At 39.0% G+C, this 24,932-nt stretch overlaps 2 protein-coding genes across 4 annotated transcripts in view; one reads left to right on the top strand and one right to left on the bottom strand.

Annotated features, from left to right (window-relative positions):
• NAA15 (N-alpha-acetyltransferase 15, NatA auxiliary subunit) overlaps positions 1-11,748 on the bottom strand; it is a 69,369-nt gene extending 57,621 nt beyond the window's left edge. For both annotated transcript variants that reach the window (XM_065905013.1, XM_065905014.1), the window contains exon 1: positions 11,461-11,748. In XM_065905013.1, coding sequence (XP_065761085.1) covers positions 11,461-11,514 — 54 coding nt within the window. In that variant the 5' untranslated portion in view covers positions 11,515-11,748. The remainder of the gene's footprint in view (positions 1-11,460) is intronic.
• Positions 11,749-11,838: 90 nt separating this feature from the next.
• Positions 11,839-22,773, top strand: NDUFC1 (NADH:ubiquinone oxidoreductase subunit C1). Of its 2 annotated transcripts, none has more exons than XM_065905018.1 (4): positions 11,839-12,076; positions 19,854-19,957; positions 21,900-21,979; positions 22,624-22,773. In XM_065905018.1, exons 1-3 carry the CDS (start codon positions 11,854-11,856, stop codon positions 21,957-21,959), a joined length of 387 nt encoding a protein of 128 aa, XP_065761090.1. In that variant the 5' UTR covers positions 11,839-11,853; the 3' UTR covers positions 21,960-21,979; positions 22,624-22,773. The 2 variants fall into 2 exon arrangements, with proteins under 2 accessions (XP_065761090.1, XP_065761091.1); XM_065905019.1 differs by lacking the exon at positions 11,839-12,076 and adding an exon at positions 19,195-19,344.
• The last annotated feature ends 2,159 nt before the right edge of the window (positions 22,774-24,932 follow it).

Genomic DNA, 24,932 nt, shown 5'->3' with positions numbered 1-24,932 from the left:
AGTCCTTCCAATGAGTATTCATGGTTGATTTTCTTTAGGATTCACTGGTTTGATCTTGTAGTCCAAGGGACTCTCAAGAGTCTTCTCCAACACCACAATTCAAAAGCATCAATCAGCACTCAGACTTCTTTACAGTCCAACTCTCACATCCATACATGACCACTGAAAAAACCATAGCTCTTTAATAGAACCTAATTATTTCAATGATAAATAATCCCAACAAGCTTAAGGAAAACAATGGAGTGGTCATGGGGACACAGAAAGAGAAGTACAAGTGATTACTCAATTATATAAACATACATTATAAATTATTTTAAAGCAAACACTACTATTTTCCAGCACAACACGTAAAAACAGAAATGAATTATTTATAGGATAATGACTGGCCCCTAATTTCTAAACATTATAGAAGTCCTCATAAAAACCATACAGGCCAAGGAAGATAGCAAATAAAATCACCCAGAGCATTACAGGAAGATGAGACAACTAAAAGCTAACTTATGTATAAGTGCACAGACATTCAGGACCAGAAGCTCCAATTTTCAAAAGATGTCCAAAAGAAGAATCAAGCAGGGTCCTAGTGGTCACTGAATCCGGGTTATATTAACTAGGATTCACCCAAGGCAGAAGTCCAAAAAGAGGACTGAGAGCAGTGACTACCGGGAGTCACAATGCAGAGGCTCAAAAAGTCTGCAGGACCGGAGGTGACAGTTTTAGTAAGGCACAGCTTTGGAGGAGAAGGAGACACCTTGAAAGGAGAAAGTGTCACTTGAAAGCTTGATGGAGAGGGCAGCACTGAAGACAGAGGCCCTACTAAGTCAATACAGAACAATGGGAGACAGGAAACTTATTTTATTTTTATTTACTTATTTTTAATAGCTTGATAGTTTCTGTTGTTTAGGCTGTGGTTGGTCTTCACTGCAGCACATGGGTTTCTTTAGTTGTGGCGAATGGGTTTAGTTGCCCTGTGGCATGTGGGATCTTAGTTCCCTGACCAGGTATTGACCTGAGTCCCCTGCACTGGAGGGCAAATTCTTTACCACTGGACCACCAGGGAAGTCCCGAGGGGACTTATTTTAAAAACTGCATTTGACTGTAGCAACAAAGAGGGTATTCCTGAACTAAGAGACTGAAGAAACCACCCAACCTCACCCAAAAATAAAATTGTCTGTATTGCTGGTACAGCAAAACCCATCACAAATAACCTGAAGAGAAAAAAAGAACTCAGCATCCATACCAAATTACTTACAAAGAATTTTTAAAAGTGAAAAATTTGGGAAGATGAAAACACACCAAGAACTATAGCAATAAAACTGAGGAAAGATGTAACACTTCATCACAAATCAGAAATAATTAAAAAACAGATGCACCTGAGGAGTCGGGTGGGGAGGGAGGTGGGAGGGGGGATCGGGATGGGGAATACATGTAACTATATGGCTGATTCATGTCAATGTATGACAAAACCCACTGAAATGTTGTAAAGTGATTGGCCTCCAACTAATAAAATAATATTAAAAAAAAAAAAAAAAAAAACAGATGCAGACATAAAAGAACATCTCAAATCAAATACTCAAAATTTTAAACAGTGAGTAAAAACTTTAAAAAACAGGAACAAAGTAAATTTAAAATATAAAAAAATCCCACAAAACCATCTCAGAAAAGAAGACTAAATTATAAGATATACAATATAAAAGAACTGAAGGGAAACAATATAAAAGAGATGCAAAGATCCAATAAGCAAAGGTCACGGAAGAATGAAACAGCTGAACTAATATTTGAACTAATATTCAAAACTACAATTACTGACTCAAAGAAAACATAAATCTACACTCTGAAAACACATACCAGGGAAAATTTATCTGGAATAGTCAATATAGAGACATAACTAAGTAAAATAATTCAACTTTAAAGATAAAGGAAAACTCACATCTTGAAAAAAGACTACATCATCAACAAAGAAGAGAAAACCAGGTTGGCAGCAGCAACACATAAACAAGACAATGGCAGGGCAATCATTTTTAAGAAATCGAAGAACACCTGAGTCAAGCTATCCTTCAAATATCAAGACTGTAGAAAAACACTTCTAACATCTAAGCCCTTAAAAGCTTTCCACAAGCACAGTTGAGGAATCTCTATTAGACAGTAAGTTTCATCCAACCAAGAGATGATAAAACTTCAGAAAAAAGTCAGTCACTTAAATATTAACTCTATTTATAGAATTAAATCTAAAACAAAGGTACTGATGAGAGTAGAATATACATAAAATGGCATGTTTTCACAAAGTAATAAAGTCAGAGAAAAAGAGACAAAAAATTGAGTAGAATAAGTTCATTCACACATTAATAATCACAGCATAAAATTCCCTACCCTCCACACCCCTAAATAAGAAAAAAGAGAACTAAAAGTATTTTATTTTTTATTTTTTGGCCGCACCTGCAGCTTGAGGAATCAAACCTGGACCCAGAGGGTAAAAGAGTCAACTCTGAACTGCCAAGGACTGGAGTCCAGAGTCAGCTGGACCTGCCAGGGAATTCCCAGGAATTTTTCAAACTATAAACATAAAAGTAACTCACTAAAAAGTATAAACCTCCTTAAATACCAAAAAGTATACAAAACAAAATAAAAAAATTTTTTTTAATTACAAAATGAAAAAAAAATTACAAAATGAGTAACATAAAGCCATGATAAGAAAAAATAAAAAAAACCATGATAAGGTCAATTAAGTGAAAAAGGTAACATCTTTAACAGACTGCTGCTGCTGCTAAGTCACTTCAGTCGTGTCCGACTCTATGTGACCCCATAGACGGCAGCCCACCAGGCTCCCCCGTCCCTGGTATTGTCCAGACAAGAACACTGGAGTGGGTTGCCATTGCCTTCTCCACTTTAACAGACTACACCTATATTATACATTTACTAACACATACGCTTTAGCACTTACCAAGGACTTTTAACATATCTCACTACCTGACCAGTAAAGACAGAAAACTCCTGTTTTTCTCTTTTTACTCAAATTTACAAACTAAGGCTTAAAAAGCATAAAAGATAAAGTAAAGCAGAGTCAGGATTAAAACCCATCATTTTAAAACACAAACTGAAAAAACATGTAATATTTTATTTCTGTTTTAAAAGTGTTACTTGGTCACCCCTTTTCAAAAATCTTTAGAAGGAATTAGCCTGAAACTTTTGATACAAAGCTTCTTTGAACAAAGAAAATGTCTGAAGAAGTTTAAGTCTATTTCATGGCAGTGGCAACTAAGTTGGCAACGAATGTGACACTGTCTCAGGTACTAGAGGCAAGAAGTTCTGGTTTAGTAAATGACACACAGCAGAGTGAAGGAAGAGCTGGTGCGACCCAGGCTGTGTGATCTCTAAGCTCAGGTTTGGCCACTTGCAGTAGAATACTAGTTTTGAAAACATGTATTTGCTCCAACACGATTGATACTTAGGGGCATTTTGAGCACACTAAATTTGAAGTTTGCTTCTGCAGGATTTGTCTACCAGAAATACTAGGAGAATCAGAAAACTGCACTCAGCTGCAATGAGCTGAATAGGCACGCAGAGCACTGACACACACCGCAGACATCTAAGCCCCCTCAGTTCACCCTGTGGGTTACAAGTCACACCCAGCCACCTCTGGCGTTACAACTGTCTCTGAGTTTTAAGGTAATGTTCCTTCCATCACTTCACAGTAATTCACCAGCTGCAATCCTTGACACCCACTTCTACAAGTAAACTTCCAAAAGGCAGTATTTGTATTGCAGTATTTACGTATTTGTTAGCCATTTTACATATGTAAAACTGCTTTCAGTTTTACTAGGTTCTTACCTTGGTTTCTAATTTGTTATCAATGAAGTTTTTAATTGCTGTGGCCCAACTCCATTTTCCCCACAAACTCTGTGGGTTATTACCTGATTTTAGTCAGCAATTGCATAATGCACTGACTTTCAAGAACTTATGTCCTGATATAGAAGAACTGACTGTATATGAAGCAATTAGAAATACACTTTAAAAAAGGAATCATAAATATTGTTTACACTTATTACAATTTCTTCAAGAGTAAAACAAGATTTATATCAGCTAATATTGGGGCAGGGGGGCGGGAAGCCTAGCACAGAATCTAGCTCAAAATAGATGAGCAATAAATGCCAAGTTACTACATTTTCCCTTTCTTAAAGATTCTGACTTAGGTAGGTCCAAAGCACTGATAACCGAAAGTGAAAAACAGGATACCATATTAAGTGAAAGCCATTAACATAGGAGAAAATTTTTTTTCTTAAATCAGAACTACCACCATGTGTGGAAGTACACAACCAACTCCAGGGACTTTTTCCCCCTAGGTCTGTATTCGTTAAAGCAAACTTTCATTTCTCCTTTCACACACTATCAGATAAAACACCTCTTACAAATTACAGAGAAATGTTCAACTATTTCCTCTAAAAAAAAATAATCTTTAAGATTAAAATTATCACCAGCTTCAAACAAGATTGTAATTATCCCAGAAGGTTTTAGGTGAAATTTCAAAGGATCTCAACTGAAAATGTGCTCATATTATTATACTTATAAAAGAAAATCTCAAAAAAAAAAAAAAAAAAGAAAAGAAAATCTCAGTGGAATACAGCATATAAGGTAACAAAAACACTAACATCACCATCATTTATTTCTATATTGCAATTTACATTTTACTTTTAAATAGCCAAAAAGATTGCTTTTATTAATCTATAATGGATTAATTCCATAATGATGGAATTATTTTAGTTTCAAATTAAGTAGTGAAAATACAATTTATACCTTACTCAAAAGCGGGGGGGGGGGGGGGCGGGGGGTGGAATTACATGCAACAAATCAAACTAGCTTTGTTGTTGTTGTTTTTAAGTTACAATTTTAATACAAGTTTGTACAGCATGCATCTTAAAACAGCTTAAATGTAATGTACTGCTGACATTCCAGGGAAATTCCCAGAAGTCAAGACTAAGGTTTTCCTTCCCTTCATATTCTACTATATACACTAAGAACCATCACTTTTGAATCTCTACCTGTTGTTCTTACCATCAACACCAGCAACTGACATTATTTCTGAGATCATTTTCCACTAAGAATCTTAAGTTCCTCCCTCTAAGTAGGGCTACTGCCTACTGAGAGCAGAGTTGTGTTAACATTAGATGTGAATGCTGACAGTTGGCCAGGCTCACTGATTAAATGGCCTGCTCTGCTACACCAGCTTGCCAGCAAGCCTTTCTCAAATTCCAAGAATTTGATTTTTAAGTTTTCTAAAAAACACCTACAAAGCAACTCTAAATTACAAATGTTCTCCCTTCTAACATTTTATATTCCTATCTCATAATATCACATACACTGGTCCTCACCCCTGACTTTATCAGAATCAGTTTTAGAGCTTTAAGAAACTACCGATGACTGACACAACAGGGTCCATATGATAAATATGCTCATTTAATCCAGGTACCATTTTTCCTCCAACGCTAACGTAACCAAAAAAGAAACAATAAAAATTTTCTCTTATGCTTCTGTGATGGGATAAAAGCCATGTACACAAACCTAGTACTATGATTCATTCATAAATACAACTTCCAAGGCCTTACCAAGTAATACAGGTTCTGCCTGATATCCTACAATTACCTCATATAATACTGTATTCTACAATGCCAAGGCCCAGGTTAACTCCCTTCTCCAAAAACCTTTACGTAAGCACAACATCCAAAGATAAAGATTTCTCTCTCTTGCCCTGTAGTCACTGTCTTCATACCCACTTCATCGAAAAATATGTACTGATTAACAAAGTCCCTATTCTCACAAAACCTACATCTTAATTGTAGAAGACATGTGATAAATTACTTGTATATATATGTGTGTGTATATATACACACACATACATCAGATATGTCAAATAATGATAAGGAGAAAAATAAAGCAAGGAAGAAAATACACAGATGAGTTGAAGAGGGCTTTAGGTCAAGGAACGCCACAATATAACATTTAGAGAAAATCCGAGCAGAATTCTATCAATAAAAGGAGTAAGAGAAGAAATGAGCCATGCAGGTATCTGTAGGACAAAATTCTGAACAAACAGCCTCTGTGTATGATCCCTTCTATAACTTAGCTTTTTATGTCCAAAAGCACTTTTATGAACAAAGAAAATAAATTTGACTCAATGCTTTCTAAGAAATGCATTATCAGAGGCAGAAATATTAAAGGAAATAAGAATGCCCACTAAACAAAGAGATCCCTTCTGTCAAAGCCAGTTGGCCACTAGCTCTCCTGTCCATCAATCAAACAGAGCACCACATCTGCCTCTGTGGAAGCTACTTTTAACCAGTCTTCAAAGTTAACAGCTGGAATGGCAACTCTTTATCATCAAATAACTTAAGTTTGTATAATCCCCAGTAAAGGTTCAAGACTGCAAGGCTTTGAGATACTCACAGAATCGAACATTAAATTCAGGTTCCTATTAGCTTTTGTCTGCTTTTCTACACATATAGTGTTGTGCATTACAATCGAAAACTAAAAGGTAGTCATTCATTTTTTTTTAAACCAGAATACTCTATTCCCAAAATATCTTCACAAACAAGTATTGTAATCTACTCTCTTAACCCCAAAGCATCATTTCTTAAATATTTCATGTTTCTAACACAATAAAGCATTTAAAAATACATATGCTTTGTCAATTTACATAAAGACAAAAACTTATGTGTTTGTTCACCCTACACCCATTCCAGTAAGAATTTAGGATGGAAAGTTAAAAGAAAACAAATTAGTGAATCTGCAACATTATCAGTTTTTTCTTCTCATAAGATTTTTTAGACTTTTTATTAAAAGCATTAAAAAATAAATAAAAAAAACTTTAAATGTTGTGCCTTATAAGGTAGTGTTTATTAAGAATATAGCTATATTTACATTATAGCAAAACTGCATTTCGTTTTCTAATTCACCTTTAAACAAATTCATTCTAGTTCAAAAGTTTGATTACCTACTATATACAGAAGGAAGGGGACTTCAGAGCAGCTAAAACTTTGTATCAATTTTTTGTTTTCATTATATTCTGAACATATACAGTACAGGCAAATATATATTAAAACAAATTTCAGGGTTACTATCCACACTCAGTTGCAAAACTATTATTGTCATACAAATTAAAGTCAGGTGACCTTCCCACGTGCACATGGAAATCTCCTTGTTAACAATTCCTAATTTTAATTCCATGTGCAACTCAATCCAACCTATATATCATTAACTGTAGAAACAGCACTTTTTCAAAAAGCAATAACTAAAATGAAATAATTTACCTACAATATTTTAGGTACCCACAACATGTGTAGCCACCAACAATGATTAAAACTCCTTTTAATAAAGAACAAGGTGGGTGTGGATAAGTGCCCTGAAAAGAGTTTCATTTCTTACACTAGCTGTTAACATTAATCTCAGTGTGTTCCTTAATAAACATGTCCCTATCCTGAGATGCTTTGAGACCAGAGAAGGATTCTACAGGTGCACTGTCCACTGTGGCTAATTGAATTTAAGTTAATTAAAATTAATAATTCAGTTCCTCAATCACACTAGCTATATTTCAAGTGTACAACAGCCACAAATGGTCAATGGCTATAACAGACAAAACAGGTACAGAACATTTTTATCATCACAGGAAGTTCCACTGTGCAATACAAAGAGTAAGTTTCCAATAAATTGCAAATATTATCACCATGCTATGCTAACTTCTCTTTCCACTTTTCTAGGAAAGAAAATTTTTACCCATTAGACTTTTGACTAACCACATAAATCATTCAGGCTATAGTCCAAAAATAGGTTAATGCTGTACTTACTTTAAGTACTTCCAACTTAAGATTTTTTTTTCTTACAGTTCACACTAACATCTAAAGAGAAGAGAAAATAAAGCAAAGACACTAACAGTCACCAAACTAGCTTCACTCCAAGGTATTAGGGTATGTCCAACTACTTTTCCAAGTGGGTTAAAATCTAAAAAGGTGTGGATCTCACTCTATCCAGGCAATCTCATTATTCCTATGCTTAAACTATATCCCAAGAAAGTCATGTAAAGATCTGGTAATGCCCCTCAGACTATTTAGATAAACAAATAGCATCATGAGTAGGCAAATACACATTTTCTAATAACTTAGTTTTCCAAACTGTTAAAATGGTATGTAATTACAACAACAAAACACCTCTGGCAAACACAAATAACTCTTCTTTAAACTCCCACATAATATTACATTAAATTCATCACCCGCTCTTTCTATAGACAAATTAAGACATATTTTGCAGACATTCTGACCAACTCATGGCAAGGCCTTAGCATTTCAGAACACAGCAGAGTAATATGGGGGGAAAAGATGGGCCAAATATGCAACAAAATTGAATTTCAGATACCAACTAGACTAGAACAAGCCAGGAAAATCCACTACAGAAATTCTGAAATTTTTTTACACACCGACATGTAAACCAGGTTTCTTTTGAAAATTAAGGCAAAAACATACTTCATTATTTTGAAATCAGTGTTTCAAATTTTTTAAAAATACAAACCAATTTCATTCTTATATAACTTTACTACGAACAAGCAGGATACAACAAAGCACTAGCTGAAAAACTGAATGCTAATGGAAGGATTTAACAGCTACTAACCTAGCAACACTTGATTACAAGGTAATAGATTAAGCAAACTTCTGGGGGGAAGGAGGCAGGGGATGAAATCAAAAGCAGTAACTATAACTACTACAAGTACTGAAGAAGCAGAAACAACTTTGCAAGAGCAAATACTAACCATACTTCAGTTAATAATATTTTCTTCATTTTTAATGTAAAAGAACAATAAGGATATTATATTCCCTTTCATTTAATGATTTTTACATTTCCTCTGCATACACTTTATAACAAGAAGCCTTAAATTCATTGATTTTAGCAATGAATTTAAGGGACTTCCTCCACTATCACCAGCAAATATTTCTTTTTTTTAAGTTTAAGATGTTTAATCAAAAATTGTTATGCTATGAATGGTAAAGCAAACTGAGGTACATCCACAATGTAGAATTCTACTCAGCCATTAAAAGGAACAAACTATTGATACACTCAACAATCTGGAGGACTCTCAAGGGAATCTGGTTACACACACAAAAAGGCTAATCCTAAAAAGTCATGTACAGTATGACTCTTTTCAGTAAACATTCTTCAAATGACCAAGTTATAAAAACAGAGAACAGATTAGTGGTGGTTGCCAGAGTCTCAGGTTAGAGATGGGAGGAACAGGAGAGGGTGCAGTTCTAAAAGGGCAACAGAGGGATCCTTGTGCTCATGGAACTGTTCTGTAGGTTGACTGTAGGGATGGTTATGTAATCTACACGTGTGGCAACACTGCAAAGAACTAAATATACACACAAATGAGTACAAGTAAAATGGAGAAATCCAAGTAAGACTGGCAGATTGGATCAACGTTATGATATTGAACTATGGCTTTGCAAAGCATTAGCAGTGGGGAAACTGGATAAAGGGTACAAGGTAATCTCTCTATTATTTTTTTTAATTATGTGCAACTCTACAGTCAACCTCAAAATAAGTTTTTTTTTTTTTTTAAGTGCTTCCCTAACAATTAAGAAAATTTAATAAACTGGATATTAGACAATATTAGGGAGTAATTATTGTTATTATGGTTATACAAAACGATATCCTTACTCTAGAAGGATGCTTGCTGAAGCATGTAGGGATGAAGATCAGGCCAGCAATTTCCTTTTAACTCTTGTATATGTGTCAGGACAGAGAAAAAGCAAATCTGGCAAAACGTTAAATGTTTACAGAGTTTACAGGGGTTCCTTGTACTCATCTCAACTTTTCAACTTTAATTTTTTCAAAGTAGAGTTGGGGAGGAAGATTAACGACAAACTACTATCCTAAAACTACATTACAGTCGAACCTACACACCAATTACTCCTTCAAAAGATACAAAAATAAACTTCTGCTGAAATGGTGATACAGTCCTACACTCCATTTAGTCTAAAAACCAAAAAACTGGCAATAAGGATTTCAAGGTAACTAAGAGTTACACCGTATTGGATGTGACTTTCTTACATTTGTTTCCATACTTAATGACTAAACCTATAGGCATATGGATGTTCTTGTAAAATCAAAGTTAGTTCAACGTCTCTAGAAAACCCGGGTCCTAGGAGTTGTTATACTTTTCAAACAAACGAAATACATTTAAATTGCAAAAGGAAAACACTAACACTTCCGGAACACACACTCCAAATTTAAGTCTTAAGTCTGGTTGTTGCTCAGTCTCTCAGTCGTGCCCGACTCTTGGCGACCCCATCGATTTCAGCTCGACAGGCTGCAGCGTGGCAGCTTGGTAAACGTAGTTAATTCTTTCAAAGAAATGTATGCATGAAAGCGGCAACCCACTCAACAAAACGGTGCTACAGTGTTAATTATAGCACCTAAACTACAAGACATTCTACAACGTAAACAGTCCCTCCAAACATCATCTTATTAATGTATCAAAAAAACAATGCAAACTGCACCTATCTGAAATGCAGGAAATTATCGAGCCTGAGCTACCGTCAAAAATATCCATTTCAAAAGTTCCTATATTCTCTTTTCTCTAATTTCTTGCATCCGTGTTAACACACTTCAGTCTGCAAGAAACCCTTGTCTAGAACTTCTCAACTAAAAGCTCTCAACTTTTCACTTCCTACCGGACCGCCCCCTCGCAATGGGCACCACCTCCAAGGAGGGTGATGGGGTGGGGCTGTTTCCCGCTCGGAAACTAAGAAATAAATGTCTCTTCCCTACTCCAGAAAGGAGGGAACGAGAGAGGCCGAGAAGCTGGAGACGCAAGCATCCCTACTGACTACAAGGGTAGTCGTTTAGAAAACTTCCTCTCCTTCTGAACGCCTTTCTTCCTTCCCTCCTCCCAGGTCAATCAGGGACCCCGAGTCGGGCGGGGACAGGTGAATCCCAAGAGGAGAGGAAGAGGGAGGGACTGACCATGGAGGAGAGCCGCGCTTGGGCAATGAATGAGCGGTGCGGCATCCGCACCACCTGTTCCTTCCAAGGGTGCCACCCTGGCCTGCCGGCAGCGTTCCCACACCAGCCGGGCCGCCGCTCCTGCCCCTGTTGCCCGGTTCTCTGCTGAAGGCAGGCCTCTCCTCCCTTCGCTCGGGACGAATGAGAACCGGTCGTCTAGAACCTGGGAGCAAGGGGCCTACTCCGGAACCACGGCCTTCGGAGCGTGGGGACCGGGAGGAGGAAACCTGCGGTCCCGGGCGCGCGAGCCGAAGAGGGAACCCCAAGGAAGGGACGAAGGAGTGCATTCGGCCTGACTAGGAGTACGAAGGCGGGGTCCCGGGCGGGGGTGGCCCGGTGCCCGGTGGGCCGAGGTTAGGGGTGACAGGCCCGTGTACCGGCTAAATCCTCCTCACTGCCTGCCCGGAGCCTCACACTTACCAGGATCCGCTTGAAGAGCGCGTTCTCCTTGGGCGGGAGGCTCACGGCCGGCATCGTTCCGGCTCCTCCCGCTGCTCCCGCCACCGCCCGGCTCGGTCAGCCTGTTTGTCCGACCGCCGCCGCCGCCGTCGTCCTGGCTGCTTCAGCCTTGATTGCCCGGATCCACCGCCGCCACCAGGCCTCAGGTGTCACCGCGTCGCCCAACCCCGACACCCCCTTCCCCTCGTAGTCTTTTTTTTTTTTTCCTTTCTCACTTAACACTGCCGCCGCCTCCCCCCCCACGGGTCTCCGTCGGCGGTTCACGTGGTAACTGAACAGACCGACAGAGGCAGCCAAAATGGCGGACGCCGAGGGCTTTCCCACCCGGGTCACATCTACTAGCGCGCAGGCGCGATGACCTTCTTTCCCCACCTCCTCTGTCCTGGAGCTTGCTGGGAAACCTGGGGGCAGTCAGGCCCGCGGAGGCCTCAAGGGTCTCGCCAGGCCCCGCCTATCCTTTTGGTTTCTCGTCTTGGAGGCGCTGGGAAAGCGTTGGGAAGAGTGACCGGCTGCGGTTCCGACCGCCTCAGCATCGCGTCTCCACTGCTAATTGCTAGACTGGCCTTTCATTCATTGGGTAGGCTCTCCCAGTCTGTATGATCAGAGTTTGAGCCTGAAATGCTAAAATGCGGGTGTTCAAGAAGCGCTGTGTTTGATCGTGGACAAAGTGCCTGGTTGAGCAGCAGAGGCGGAGGAGACTTGTAAACTGATACAGGGAGGATGGAGCTTAATGGAGTCTGAAAAGCGTGAAAGAGTTAACCGATTAAATGGGCCTGGCTGGGGCATCCAGGATTTACTTTGTTACTTTAAGAGGACCCTGGAAAGGTAGTCAGCCTTGCACTGCCAAAGAAACGTCTGAAGGTTAAAGTGTGTGTTTATATTTTATCAGCGAGTTCATGCAATGCTGTGTTGAGTCACCTTGGGGTAGTGAAGAATTCAAGGTCACTGACTCCCTTGCAGCTGGCTTCAAGCAAGTGCTTAATACTCTGACTGCCCGTCACTAGAAATCCTTAAATCTTAGGAAGCCGAAGAGTATCCGGCAGGGATACTAGAGAACTGCTGCAGTAAGCAAGGTCAGACTGGATACCGAATAGAGCCTCTTCGAAGTCATTTCACTAAAAATCGACAGTGAAACTATTTTAAAAGTGGCATTCTATCAATGACCACAAATTTTCACATCATATGAACAATTTTATCTTTGATTGTTTTTGATTATCTCTCTCCAGATCCTGAATTCCATCAGTAGTAGCATTCTTTACATGGAGTCGTTAAATAAGACTCCCAGTAGCTTTGATCTTTTAATCATAGTTACACAGATATTTTGCTGGTTTTGGCTTGCTCTTTAATGTGCCATGGAAGGTGTGAGATGAGTAAGATGTCTTCCTGTGGAAAAATCTGGGACTAATACTTGAGTTTTCTGGCTGTTATCTCGAATGCCCTCTCGTTTTGCATGGGTCACCAATAAGATAGTTGCAGTCAAATCGCAGAATTTCTTGAAATTCTGTGATCTCTTTAAAAGTTTCATTAAGAAAATTCTGGGTATAAGAAACAGTGTTTGAGTTTTGAAATATAACCAGTTTTTTAACTTTAGTTTTAAAAGAAAAAAAAATCTAAGAACTAATTTAGAATTCATAAAAAATAGTTGTTATTTAGTGGTAACATTCAAACTTCACAACCCCCCCCAAACAGGTTTTTCAACTATCTGAACTATTAAAAAGTAGAAAAATTGTGTAACTTAAGGTGATAATTTTAGTTTAGCTTCTCACTCAGGTTTCCAAATCTCTAGCTTCATATCCGAAAGTACTTTTAGCAATATTATTTGCTATATTTTCCGGAGTACTTAGCAATATTATTTGCTATATTTTTCTAAATTTCTCCTGTAAATAATCTGTTTTCACCATGAGGGAAGAAAGTTTCTGATCTTTGAAACACCTGAAGCTGACTAACTGAATAAATGAGCCAGCAATATAGTTTGGCAAATATGTTCCTTTTGGCTGATGACGAATAACAATATTTAAGACTCGGTGAATACTAGTCTGATTCAACATTTATGTGAGTTACATTCTAGCTCAAATGCACCTACTGATAGTTGGACCACACAGTCCGTGATTTATAGCCTGAACTCAATAAAATGTCTACTCTGATAGATTACCACTATTTGACAAATAGAAATCCCATTTAACAGGTTATACTCTGAATGACAGCTATGTAGGGAGTTAACATATCCAAGGCTAGATGTGAGGTGGTGATGATGATGATAATGGTTAGTTCATTCATCTTACCCCATGTATTTGCATGTCACTTTTGTGATAAATCAACCATAACCAGATGGCTCAGTGATAAAGAATCTGCCTGCAATGCAAGAGCTGCAGGTTTGATCTTGGGTGGGGAAGATCCTCAGGAAAAGGAAATGGCAACCCACTCCAGTATTTTTGCCTGGGAAATCCCATGAAGAGAGGAGTCTGTTTGGTTCCTGTCCATGGGGTTGCAAAAGAGTGACTAAACAACTAAGTCATTAACACTAAACACAACTAAACACTAAGTCATGACTTAGTGACTAAACAACAACAACCATAAATATATAATTTTGCAAACTTTAATTCTACAAAAGGGAGATGTGGAGTGAAATTGCTGTCTTCAGATATGTAACGTGTTCTCTATTGACACTTTTATATCTTTATATATTTAAATTTTATAGAAGGAAACATAAAAGAAATCTATGTATTTGCCACTTAACATTTACAAAATATTAACATTCTGTGATTGCTTCTTTCTTTTATGTTTTTTTTGTTTGTTTGCTTCTTTCTTTTAAATAAAAGCTTTCAGATACTCCTTCCGTCCCTCTCTAGATTCTGAACTTGATATAGAGTACTCTCATACTTCATAAATCAATAAACATGTTGTTGTTGTTTGGTCACTAAGTCACGTCTGACTCTTCACAACCCCATGGACTACAGCACACCAGGGTTCCCTGTTCTTCACTATCTCCCGGAGTTTGGTCAAATTTATGTCCATTGAGTCAGTGATGCTATCTAACTATCTCATCCTCTGCCGCCCCTTTCTCCTTTTGCCTTCAGTCTTTCCCGGGATGAGTCTTCTCTTTCGCATCAGGTGGCCAAAGTATTGGAGCTTCAGCTTCAGGATCAGTCCTTCCAATGACAACTGCTCATGGTTGATTTCCTTTAGGATTGACCCGTTTGATCCCCTTGCTATCCAGTTCAGTTCAGTCATGTCCGACTCTTTGCGACCCCATGGACTGCAGCACCCTAGGCCTCCCTGTCCATCACCAACTCCTGGAGTTTACTCAGATGCATGTCCGTTGAGTCAGTGATGCCATCCAACCATCTCATCCTTTGTCATCCCCTTCTCCCGCCTTCAATCTTTCCCAGCATCAGGGTCTTTTCCAATGACTCAGTTCTTCACATCAGGTGGCTAAAGGACTAAAGCTTCAGCATCAGTCCCTGCAATAAATATTCAGGACTGATTTCCTTTAGGATGGACTGGTTGGATCTCCTTGCTGTCCAAGGGACTCTCAGGAGTCTTCTCCAACACCACAGTTCAAAAGCATCAATTCTTTGGCGCTCAGCTTTCGTTGTAATCCAACTCTCACATCCATACATGACTACTGGAAAAACCATAGCTTTGACTAGATGAACCTTCGTTGGCAAAGTAATGTCTCTGCTTTTTAATATGCTGTCTAGATTGGTCATAACTTTTCTTCTAAGGAGCAGGCGTCTTTTAATTTCATGACTGCAGTCACCATCTGCAGTGATTTTGGAGCCCCCCCAAAATAAAGTCTGTCACTGTTTCCATTGTCTCCCCATCTATTTGCCATGAAGTGGTGGGACCAGATGCCATGATTTTAGTTTTCTGAATGTTGGGTTTTAAGCCAACTTTTTCACTCTCCTCTTTCACCTTCAAGAGGCTCTTTAGTTCCTTTTTACTTTCTGCTATAAAGATGGTGTCATCTTGATATTGAGGTTATAAATATTTCTCCCTGCAATCTTGATTCCAACTTGAGCTTCATCCAGCCCAGCATTTCTCATGTACTCTGCAAAGTTAAATAAACAGGGTGACAACATATATACAGCCTTGTTGTACTTGTCAGTAAACGTGTAGGAAGTACTTTTATTTTTCTGTACTGTGTTCAGTCCTTACTTTACGTTAAGCCTCCCTAGGATATGTGAGTTGAGTAAAAATATCTGGGACTAAAAATTTGGTTTTCCAGCAACACAGATAGACCTGGAGATTATCATACTAAGTGAAATAAGTCAGACAGAGAAAGACAAATATATAATATTGCTTATATACCAAATCTAAAAAGAAAAAAATGATACTAATGAATTTATTTACAAAACAGACTCACAGACTTAGAGAACAAAATTATGATTACAAGGGGGAAGTGAGAGGGGAAGGGATCGACTGGCAGTCTGGGATTGACATGTACACATTACTGTATTTAAAATAGATAACCAACAGTGGCCTACTTTATAGCACAGGAAACTCTGCTAAATATTCTGTAACAACCCAAATGGGAAAAGAATTTGATAAACTATAGATACATATATATGTAAAAACAAAGTCATGATTTTTTTTTTTTTTACGCTTCTAACTCTAATCCTTCCCTTTTGCCTGGGTCATAAGTAAGGTGTTAGCATTCAAATTCTGGAGCTGCTTAAATGAATGTCATGTAGCAGCTTCTACCAAAATATAGCTATTAGATCCTGGATAGAATTGCTTCATCAGGATTCTTTTCAAGATGGAGTTTCACCTACAGCCGCCTACTCCAAGTGTAGGGTTCCATCAGCTCTAACACGCTGAGAGAAATGTGCTTATACTTCATCACTTTCCCAAAATATACACTAGTAAAAGGATACAGGGGAAAAGAAGAAAACAGCCTTTTTCCAATAGCAGGAGTGAAATTTAGTAATTTGCCTAATGGTCTGTGTGTGTGTGTGTGTGCTAAGTCACTCAGTCATGGCTCTTTACACTCTGACTACATGTAGCTTCTGTTCCAACTTGTTGGAGTCTAGCAAAAGCTGTGTCAGAACAAGCTTCCAAGGGATGGTGTAGAAAGGATATACAACTGACAGGTTGCTGACTGGACAAGAAGCCAAGAATTTGAGAACCAACAACTGACTCAGCATGTTAGTCGGTTGGTTTGCTTACTTGAGCATGAGCCCAGGAGGCTCAAACTAGGTTACAAACTATAAAGTGACTACAGTGTAGCAATCTATGTAGCCACCAGTTGAATGTAAAAAGGAACCAGAAAACATCAAACAACTATTGTACTCTTTGGTCAATAATTTTTGGTTAAAACATTTTTCAATAACATTGCTAGAAATATATATATAGAAGGAAAAAGAAATTTGCTAACATTTATTTTGCTTTTACAGAGAAGGCAATGGCACCCCACTCCAGTACTCTTGCCTGGAAAATCCCATGGATGGAGGAGCCTGTTAGGCTGCGGTCCATGGGGTCGCTGGGAGTCAGACACGACTGAGCTACTTCCCTTTCACTTTTCACTTTCATGCATTGGAGAAGGGAATGGCAACCCACTCCAGTGTTCTTGCCAGAATCCCAGGGACGGGGGAGCCTGGTGGGCTGCCATCTATGGGGTCGCACAGAGTCCGACACGACTGAAGTGACACAGCAGCAGCAGCATTTTGCTTTTAACATGAACCTACATGACATTATGTTTAAAAGATTAAAGTATTAAAATTTATTATTTCTTGTTAGTTCAGTCACTCAGTCATGTCCAACTCTTTGCAACCCATGGACTGCAGCATGCCAGGCTTCCCTGTCCATCACCAACTCCCAGAACTTGCTCAAACTCATGTCCATTAAGACAGTGATGCCATCCAACCTTCTCATCTTCTGTCGTCCCCTTCTCCTCCTGCCTTCAATCTTCAGTTTCAGCATCAGTCCCTCCAATAAATATTCAGGGCTGATTTCCTTTAGGATTGACTGGTTGGATCTCCTTGCACTAGACTCTCAAGTCTTCTCCAACACCATAGTCTAAAAACATCGATTCTTTGGAGCTCAGCCCTCTTTATAGTCCAACTCTCACATTCATTCATGACCACTGGAAAATCCATACTTTGACTAGACGGACCGTTGTTGGCAAAGTAATGTCTCTGCTTTTTAATATACTGTCTAGGTTTGTCATAACTTTTCTTCCAAAGAGCAAGCATCTTTTAATTTCATGGCTGCAGTCACCATCTGCATTGATTCTGGAGCCCAAGAAAAAAAAAGTCTGTCAGTTTTTCCATTGTTTCCCCATCTATTTGCTATGAAGTGACGGGACCGGATGCCCTGATCTTAGTTTTTTGAAAGTTGAGTTTTAAGCCAACTTTTTCACTCTCCTCTTTCACTTTCATCAAGAGGCTCTTTAGTTCTTCACTTTCTGCCATAAGGGTGGTGTTATCTGCATATCTGAGGTTATCGATATTTCTCCAGGCAATCTTGACTCCTGCTTGTGCTTCACTCAGTCCAGCATTTCTCTACATATGTACTCTTCATATAAGTTAAATTTTCCACAGTTTGTTGTGATCTACACAGTCAAAGGCTTTGGCATAGTCAATAAAACAACAGTAGATGTTTTTCTGAAACTCTTGGCTTTTCTATGATCCAACAGATGTTGGCAATTTAATCTCTGGTTCCTCTGCCTTTTCTAACTCTTCCTCTGCCTTTCTAAATTATTTCTTTTACCTGTACATATTTTTACACGGTCTTCAAACATCAGTTTGAATTGAGGGCTAAATGCACTAAAATTTTTGGTTCAAATGTAAAAGATAAAACCTATTGGTCAGTGTACTAGGTATCAAAGAGATCAGCAAAAACAAGTTGTTTACAACAATCAGATATGCTCTAAGCTTCCCAGGGACCTATAGCGTGGTTGTTCTGTTACAGATATAAAACTGAGGCACAGAGGTTAATTTGCTTCAACATCATTTAGAATGTCTCTTTGAACTTGGTGCTTTGAGCGTGCTCTGCAGCTCTTGGCCTCAGGGAACTGTTTAAACCTGTTGGGTGGGGTAAGGAGCATAGATCTGGAGTCTAAAAACCTCAGTCCAAGAGTCCCTGTTTCCCCAAATGTGTGATCTTGAACTGGTCAGGGCACTTCTAAAATATTAAGATTCTCTTTTCCTAACAGGGTTGTGAGGATTTACTATGCTACTGCATATAAATAAACTCTGGGAACTGTACGAGGTCCTCTCAAATGTAAGGTATAATAATAGGTCACCTTGGATGAATAGCTTGTCTTCTTTGAGCTTCGTCTATAAATTGAGAATAACCACAGCATGTTATGTGACTGTTGTGAAGGTGAAATGAGACCATGCATATGATGGATGCATATAAATCATATGATGGATTAATGCAGAGTTCCTGGAACACCAAAATCAATCAAACTGATTCTGTTCAACATATCTTCATTTTCAGTTATCTGGTTCACTTAGGAAGATTTTGGTAAATCCCTAGGGTGGGGATCTGAAATAAACTTTCAGAGGACAGAGAAGTGTCTAAACTACCTTCTCCCGTACCCCTTCCCGTCTTGCAATCATCTCCTTCCTACCCCCACTTTACAGACAGAACTGAGGACTAGGGTCTAAGGGTACCTGGCCTTAACTGCAATTCTGAGGGTTAGGCGGGCGCCCAGGCAGCGTGGCCGCTGAGCCGCGCAGTTCCGCGCCCTCACCCGCCAGGGGGCGCTCGGCCCGCCGTCGGCCCCGGGAGCTGCGCGGCTGGAGGAGGCGGAGCCCAGGAAGCCAGGCAAGATGGCGCCGTCCGCGTTGCTGCGCCCGTTCTGGAAGCTGCTGGCCCCGGCTAGGTTCCCGAGTGTCTGTAAGTGTCCTTCCTCGAGCAGGCCGGCCCGAGCTTCCAGCCTGCCGCTCCCAGGGTGAGCCCAGCCCTGCGAGGGCAGGAGGGGACTGCGCCCGGGCTTGTCCTGCAGTGACCTTCGCCGACCCTCGTCCCGGAGCCCACGCCTGCCTCCATCCGCGACTCTTGGCTCCTCTTCACCCGCCGCCCACCCTGCTCCCAGTGCCACCGAACTCTCTGGGTCTGTGCGAGTGGACTTAAGAGCCCCTCCTCCTGCAGGCGGGGGAAAGGGGAACCCCTCATGGGCGCTTCCGAGTCGTCTGAGGGTTCGCAAAAGCCAGGGTAGAGGGTTTGAAGGCGTCCTGGACGACGGAGGCCCGGGGAGAGTTACCGACCTCTCTGAACCTCTCCGTGGCGGTTCCAGTGGGGAAGTAGAAGGGGGAATGAAATGCGGTTACATGCATTTAAATGTCAGGTTTGTTCCTACAAGGCGGTAAGTTACAGATTTGGAGACCCTTTCTGTCCCCTTTCAGCTTCATCGCGGTCAAAGTTCTACATCCGGGAACCGGCGCACGGCAGCCCTAACTGGCCGAAGGTTGGATTGACCTTGGGCACCTCCGTTTTTTTGTGGATCTATGTAAGTACGTACTCCCTTCAGGCGCGCTACTCCAACATTGGAGAGGACAAACACCAGTGTGAGAGTGAATGTTGCGGAGCAGCTCTCCCACACGATAGGATATTTATATAGCTTGCTAAATACCTATTTCTCCATGAGGGAAATCCTAAGGACTAAAAAATGTTAAGATTTCAGGCATGTACACACTACTATATTTAAAATAGGTAACCTGCAAGAACCTACTCATTAGCACGGAGAACTCGGCTCAGTATTCTATAATAGCCTAAGGAGGAAAATAATTTGAAAAAGAATAGATACTTGTATAACTGAATCACTTTGCTGTACCCCTGTAACACATCATTGTTAATCAAATATAAAACAAAAATTTTTTAAGTGTAACCAGGATGAAACATATCATTGTTCTTTTGCATGGTTTTGTGCATGGCAGTTTTACTACATATTATTTATCCTTTATTTCTTAATGAAGGTGGAGACGGGTTGAGGTTTTATGAAGGCACTTTTTTTCAGATGCCATAGGGACAGATCGTTAGTGAAAAAGAAGGGGGCAACAGAGGATGAGATGATTGTATGGTATCACCAACTTAGTGGATTTGAATTTGAGCAAACTCTGGAAGGTAGTGAAGGACAGGGGAACCTGACATGCTGCAGTCCATGGGGTCTCAAAGAGTCAGACATAGCAACTGAACAACTAATACAAATTAAATCCCATTAAATTTATTAGACATAAGATTTTAACAGTGTAAATACATTGTTTGAAATTATACCTTTTTGTTTACTGTATGCCAAATGTTCTACATATGAAAACTTACTTAATCTTTTCTAAATACAACACTATGTGGTAGTACTATTATTATTGACCTTTTATGGATGAAGAAAACACTTGGAGATATTAATTTGCTGAACCCATTTCTCCCTAAGTACAGAGCTATAGTGTAGACCACTCTGAAATAGTGTCTCTCTATAGATAAGTTTTTTAAAAGTTGACTTACAGTATTGATGCTCTGTTAGCGTTTAACTTTTTTGTTTTGTGGCTAATGGTTTTGAAATTTCTCCATTGCTGCCCACCTTCAACTCCTACACCTGTTATTTGGGATTTTTTTCGTTAAAGTGGCTCAACTTTTTGACACAGAAAGGAGTAAAAGATACTGAAAGTCACTTACAACTTAATAATGGTAACTAATCCTTTTTTAATGGAGAAGGAAATGGCAACCCATTCCTGTTTTCTTGCCTAGGAAATGCCATGAACAGAGGAGCCTGGCTGGGCTACAGACCATGGGGTCAGACAGGACTTAGTGACTGAACAGCAGCAATCCTTTTTAAGCAATGTTTGCTATAATGTAATTTGTATGTTCTTAAAGTTTTCCTAAAAATGAAACATGTTGCTGAGAGCTCTGATTGATAATGAATCTTTGCAACAAGTGTCAGCCGGTGTTAAGGCCTAGTTCCAGTTGCATAATCCCTCAGACAGTTGTTCTAAGAAAGCGGCTGCCCTCCATGACATCTAATTAACACGTGTATAATTGGGGAGCGCAGGTTGGTCATTCACTCACAATATGAAACTTCCAAGGTTAGGAGTGAAATACACATTCTCCAACCTCATTTAATAACCGAGTTCTGCTTTGGCATGTTGATTTGGCCCCTCTGTGGTAAGGCTTTCCAGTCCATTAGTTACCCACTGAATAATTTATTTGCAGAAGTTGGTTTTAAACTCTGGAGGGTTGCCTTCTCAAATTAGTATGTCAGATTGTGGTGAACAAGTATGTATCATTCATTGTTTTTTGGACTTTTTTATCCCTTAACCTTTTATTTCTAACTAGAATAGTTGTAATTCTTTTAATCTGTCCTCATTGCTCTTGTGAAATTTAAATATCAACTGTTGGTTTCCTTCTTTTAAGTTGCCAGGAAAATTACATTTCTGATTTTAACTGTTACCTACTTCTAGCTCATCAAACAACATAATGAAGATGTTTTAGAGTATAAAAGAAGAAATGGGTTGGAATAAACTTTTGAAATACTAAAATAGTAAGTATACAGTTTTATAGGATGAACAGATTAACAAATATAGGATGAACAAATTAACTTGTATCAAGTTAATTTAAATTATGTGTTTTATTCTTTAAATAATGTGTTATTTATTCTTTAAATAATGTGTTTTGCTTGTTATTTTATCAGGTTTATACTTTTCAGCACCTATATTCCTGTCTTTGAAAAATGTATGAATTTTTAATACCTGGTTCAAATATCTCTCACCATAGTCATTTTTAACCACTACGCTTTGACTTCCCTCAAAGGAAGTTGTACTTAAGAGTGAAACCAAAATCATATTTTCTTAAATCTAATAGTGCTGTACACAGTGCCTTTCTAGCACTTAGGACAAATTATCATTGCTTGTGTATGTATTTCTTAATATATCTTTGTCATATAACACACTTGAGTGTAAAATTCAAGTAAAACAGGGCATTCAATTGTTAAAAAAATTTTTTTAACTGCATACTGATTTTGTTATGATTGTCGCTACAGCTAATACCTAGTTGGACAATTCACAGTAAAACCTAGCTACGTATATGGGTGCTATATTTCTGAAAATCCTTTTAAAGAAATCCCGTATTGATCCTTTTTTTTCTGCTAGTTAATGCTATAGCTTTCTTTTCTTTTTTTCATTATAGGTATGTTCCACATCGTGATTATAGTAGTTCCTCTGGATTCACGAAATCTGTTGCGTTGTAAACGTGAGAGAAGGAATTACGTGTGAATATATGTCAAGTCAGCATTTGTGTTTTACATGTTTAAATTAAAAAATACTTGTGTATTCTTCAGATTATGTATATTGTGACCATGTATAGAATATCAATTCTAAGGAAAGTTATTAAATGGATTTTAATGTGGAAAGTACCATCTGATAATAGGGTCAATGATAATTAAGGATACATTGGTAAGAAGACTTTTTAAGGATATAGATTTTTAAGAAATCACTGCTAGAGGATTTACTCCTTATATCAACTTTTAATTTCTAATCAAAACATTTATTCTTTAGTGATCAGGGTGGTAGAACTACTCCTATTCTATTGTCTAAAATACAAAAGAACCCAAATACTGTTTTCTTCTAGAGGAGAAAGTGAAGGTAAATCCTCTCAAAAGAGTTTCTTCTGACTCTATTTCCTTGAGTTTGGATGGTTTTCATTTGGGTAACAGTTTTTACACCTATATGGCTACACCGTTTGTGGCCTCTTTTTGCTAACATGAATTTCATCCAGTGAATAGCAGACTAATTCAAAAAAAGGTGAGGAAGAAAGGGTTGGTGGAAGTTAATAGGCACAAATTAACAAACACCTCATTTATCCCTCATCAGAATCCTTTCTTATGAATCAGTTAAAACTTCTTTATATGCCATTTCATTAATTTAAACATTTAAATGCACTATACATTTAAATTATCATTTATATCTCCATTCTGATGTTAAATAGAAAGTTTCATTGGCTTTGTGTGCGTTTGGGACTCTGGCCAGCACTTATTCTGGGAGATTGATGTCCCGATGTCTTTGGAAGTCACTTCCAAACATAAATTCACAGTTAAATTATTTCAGAATAAGTATTTAATCCAAGTTCAGTGAAAGACCAAATATAATAGTACCTATTAGCTTTTGTCCAGTTCAGAATTTTAACTGGTAGAAGTGGAAAGGACCTTAGGGGTCATATAGACCAATTTCATAATTTTACATGTGCAAAAACCAGAGGTAAAAAGTTATTTGCCCAGCATCAATGGAAAGTAGAATAATGGATCCTAAAAGATGACCATGTCCTATTCCCTGAAGTTTGTATATATGTTAGGTTATATGGCAAAGGTGAATTAAAGTGGCATATGGAATTAAATTTGCTAATCAGACATACAGATAGATTATCCTGGATTATCTGGCTGGGCCCGATGTAATCACAAGGGTCCTTATAAGTGGAAGAGGGAGGCACCAGAATGTGTCAGAGTAATGTGATTGGAGAAGGATTCAGTCTGCTGTGGTTAGCTTTGAAAACGGAAGAGAGCCACGGAATGGAGGAGGCAGAGAACTTATCCCCTGGAGCCTCCAGAAAGGAACTCGGCCTCGCTGACACCTTAATTTTAGCCCAGTGAGACCCATGTTGGATTTCTCACCTACAGAAATAAAAGATGATAAATTTTTGTTGTTTTAAACCACTAAGCTTGTTAACAGCAGCAGTAGGAAACTATTATTGTCACATGGTATTGGACCAAGAAGTCAGGTCCCAGCTCCCAATTCAAAGAACTTTAAAAGAGACACTTAAAATTCACATCCCTAAAGGAAACAAAAAACTCTAAGACACTTTAAATTCTGGAAGCTGACAGCCTTAGTTGGAAGTAAAATACAGCTTTAATAAGCAAGATCTACTGTACATCAGGCCTTGAAAATATTGCTACCTGTGTGGACTTTGGATTTGTGCCAGTGTAACCACATGGAGAGCCATCATGAAGACTGGGGCTATCCAAAAGAATCTTCTGCAGCGATGGAAATGTTCTGTCTGTGCTAACCAGGGCAGTAGCCCCTCCGTCCATGTGACTATTGAGTGTTTATTTCATTTTAATTCTTTTAAATAGCCACACGGGGCTGGTGGCTGCAGTGTCGGACAGTAGAGGTGCGGATGCTGAGGAACACCTCCTAGAATTGTGCCACATAGCGGCACTGGTAGAAGATGGTTTCTAAACTGTTGAAACCTAACTCAAATTATATTAAAAAGAGGCCACAGAATGACTCTAAGACCCCTTTAACAGGGACACACCTGTGCCCAGGAATAATTGAGGCCTGGAACTCAAGTGTCATCAAGACTTTTGGTCTTGGCTCTGCTCTCTGTATATCTGCTTTATTGCCTTTGCATACAGACCATCTCCTCCCCAAGTCACATTCTAAAGAGAAGGCCACAGTCAATAGCCCCTGGGTTTACACCTCAGTTTAAGAAAGAAGCCGAACTGA

Source organism: Muntiacus reevesi, chromosome 13, assembly GCF_963930625.1.
Source record: "Muntiacus reevesi chromosome 13, mMunRee1.1, whole genome shotgun sequence".
NCBI lineage: Eukaryota > Metazoa > Chordata > Mammalia > Artiodactyla > Cervidae > Muntiacus > Muntiacus reevesi.
Note: the sequence above shows the minus strand (reverse complement) of the source record. Positions and strands in the feature narration are given on the sequence as shown.

Bases quoted from the DNA above. Each gene is read 5' to 3' on its own strand.
- NDUFC1 (XM_065905018.1), top strand. From the start codon at position 11,854: ATGACCTTCTTTCCCCACCTCCTCTGTCCTGGAGCTTGCTGGGAAACC. The intron at 12,077-19,853 runs GTAGGCTCTCCC...GTCCCCTTTCAG, and splicing joins ACTGGCCTTTCATTCATTGG to CTTCATCGCGGTCAAAGTTC. The intron at 19,958-21,899 runs GTAAGTACGTAC...ACCTACTTCTAG, and splicing joins CCGTTTTTTTGTGGATCTAT to CTCATCAAACAACATAATGA.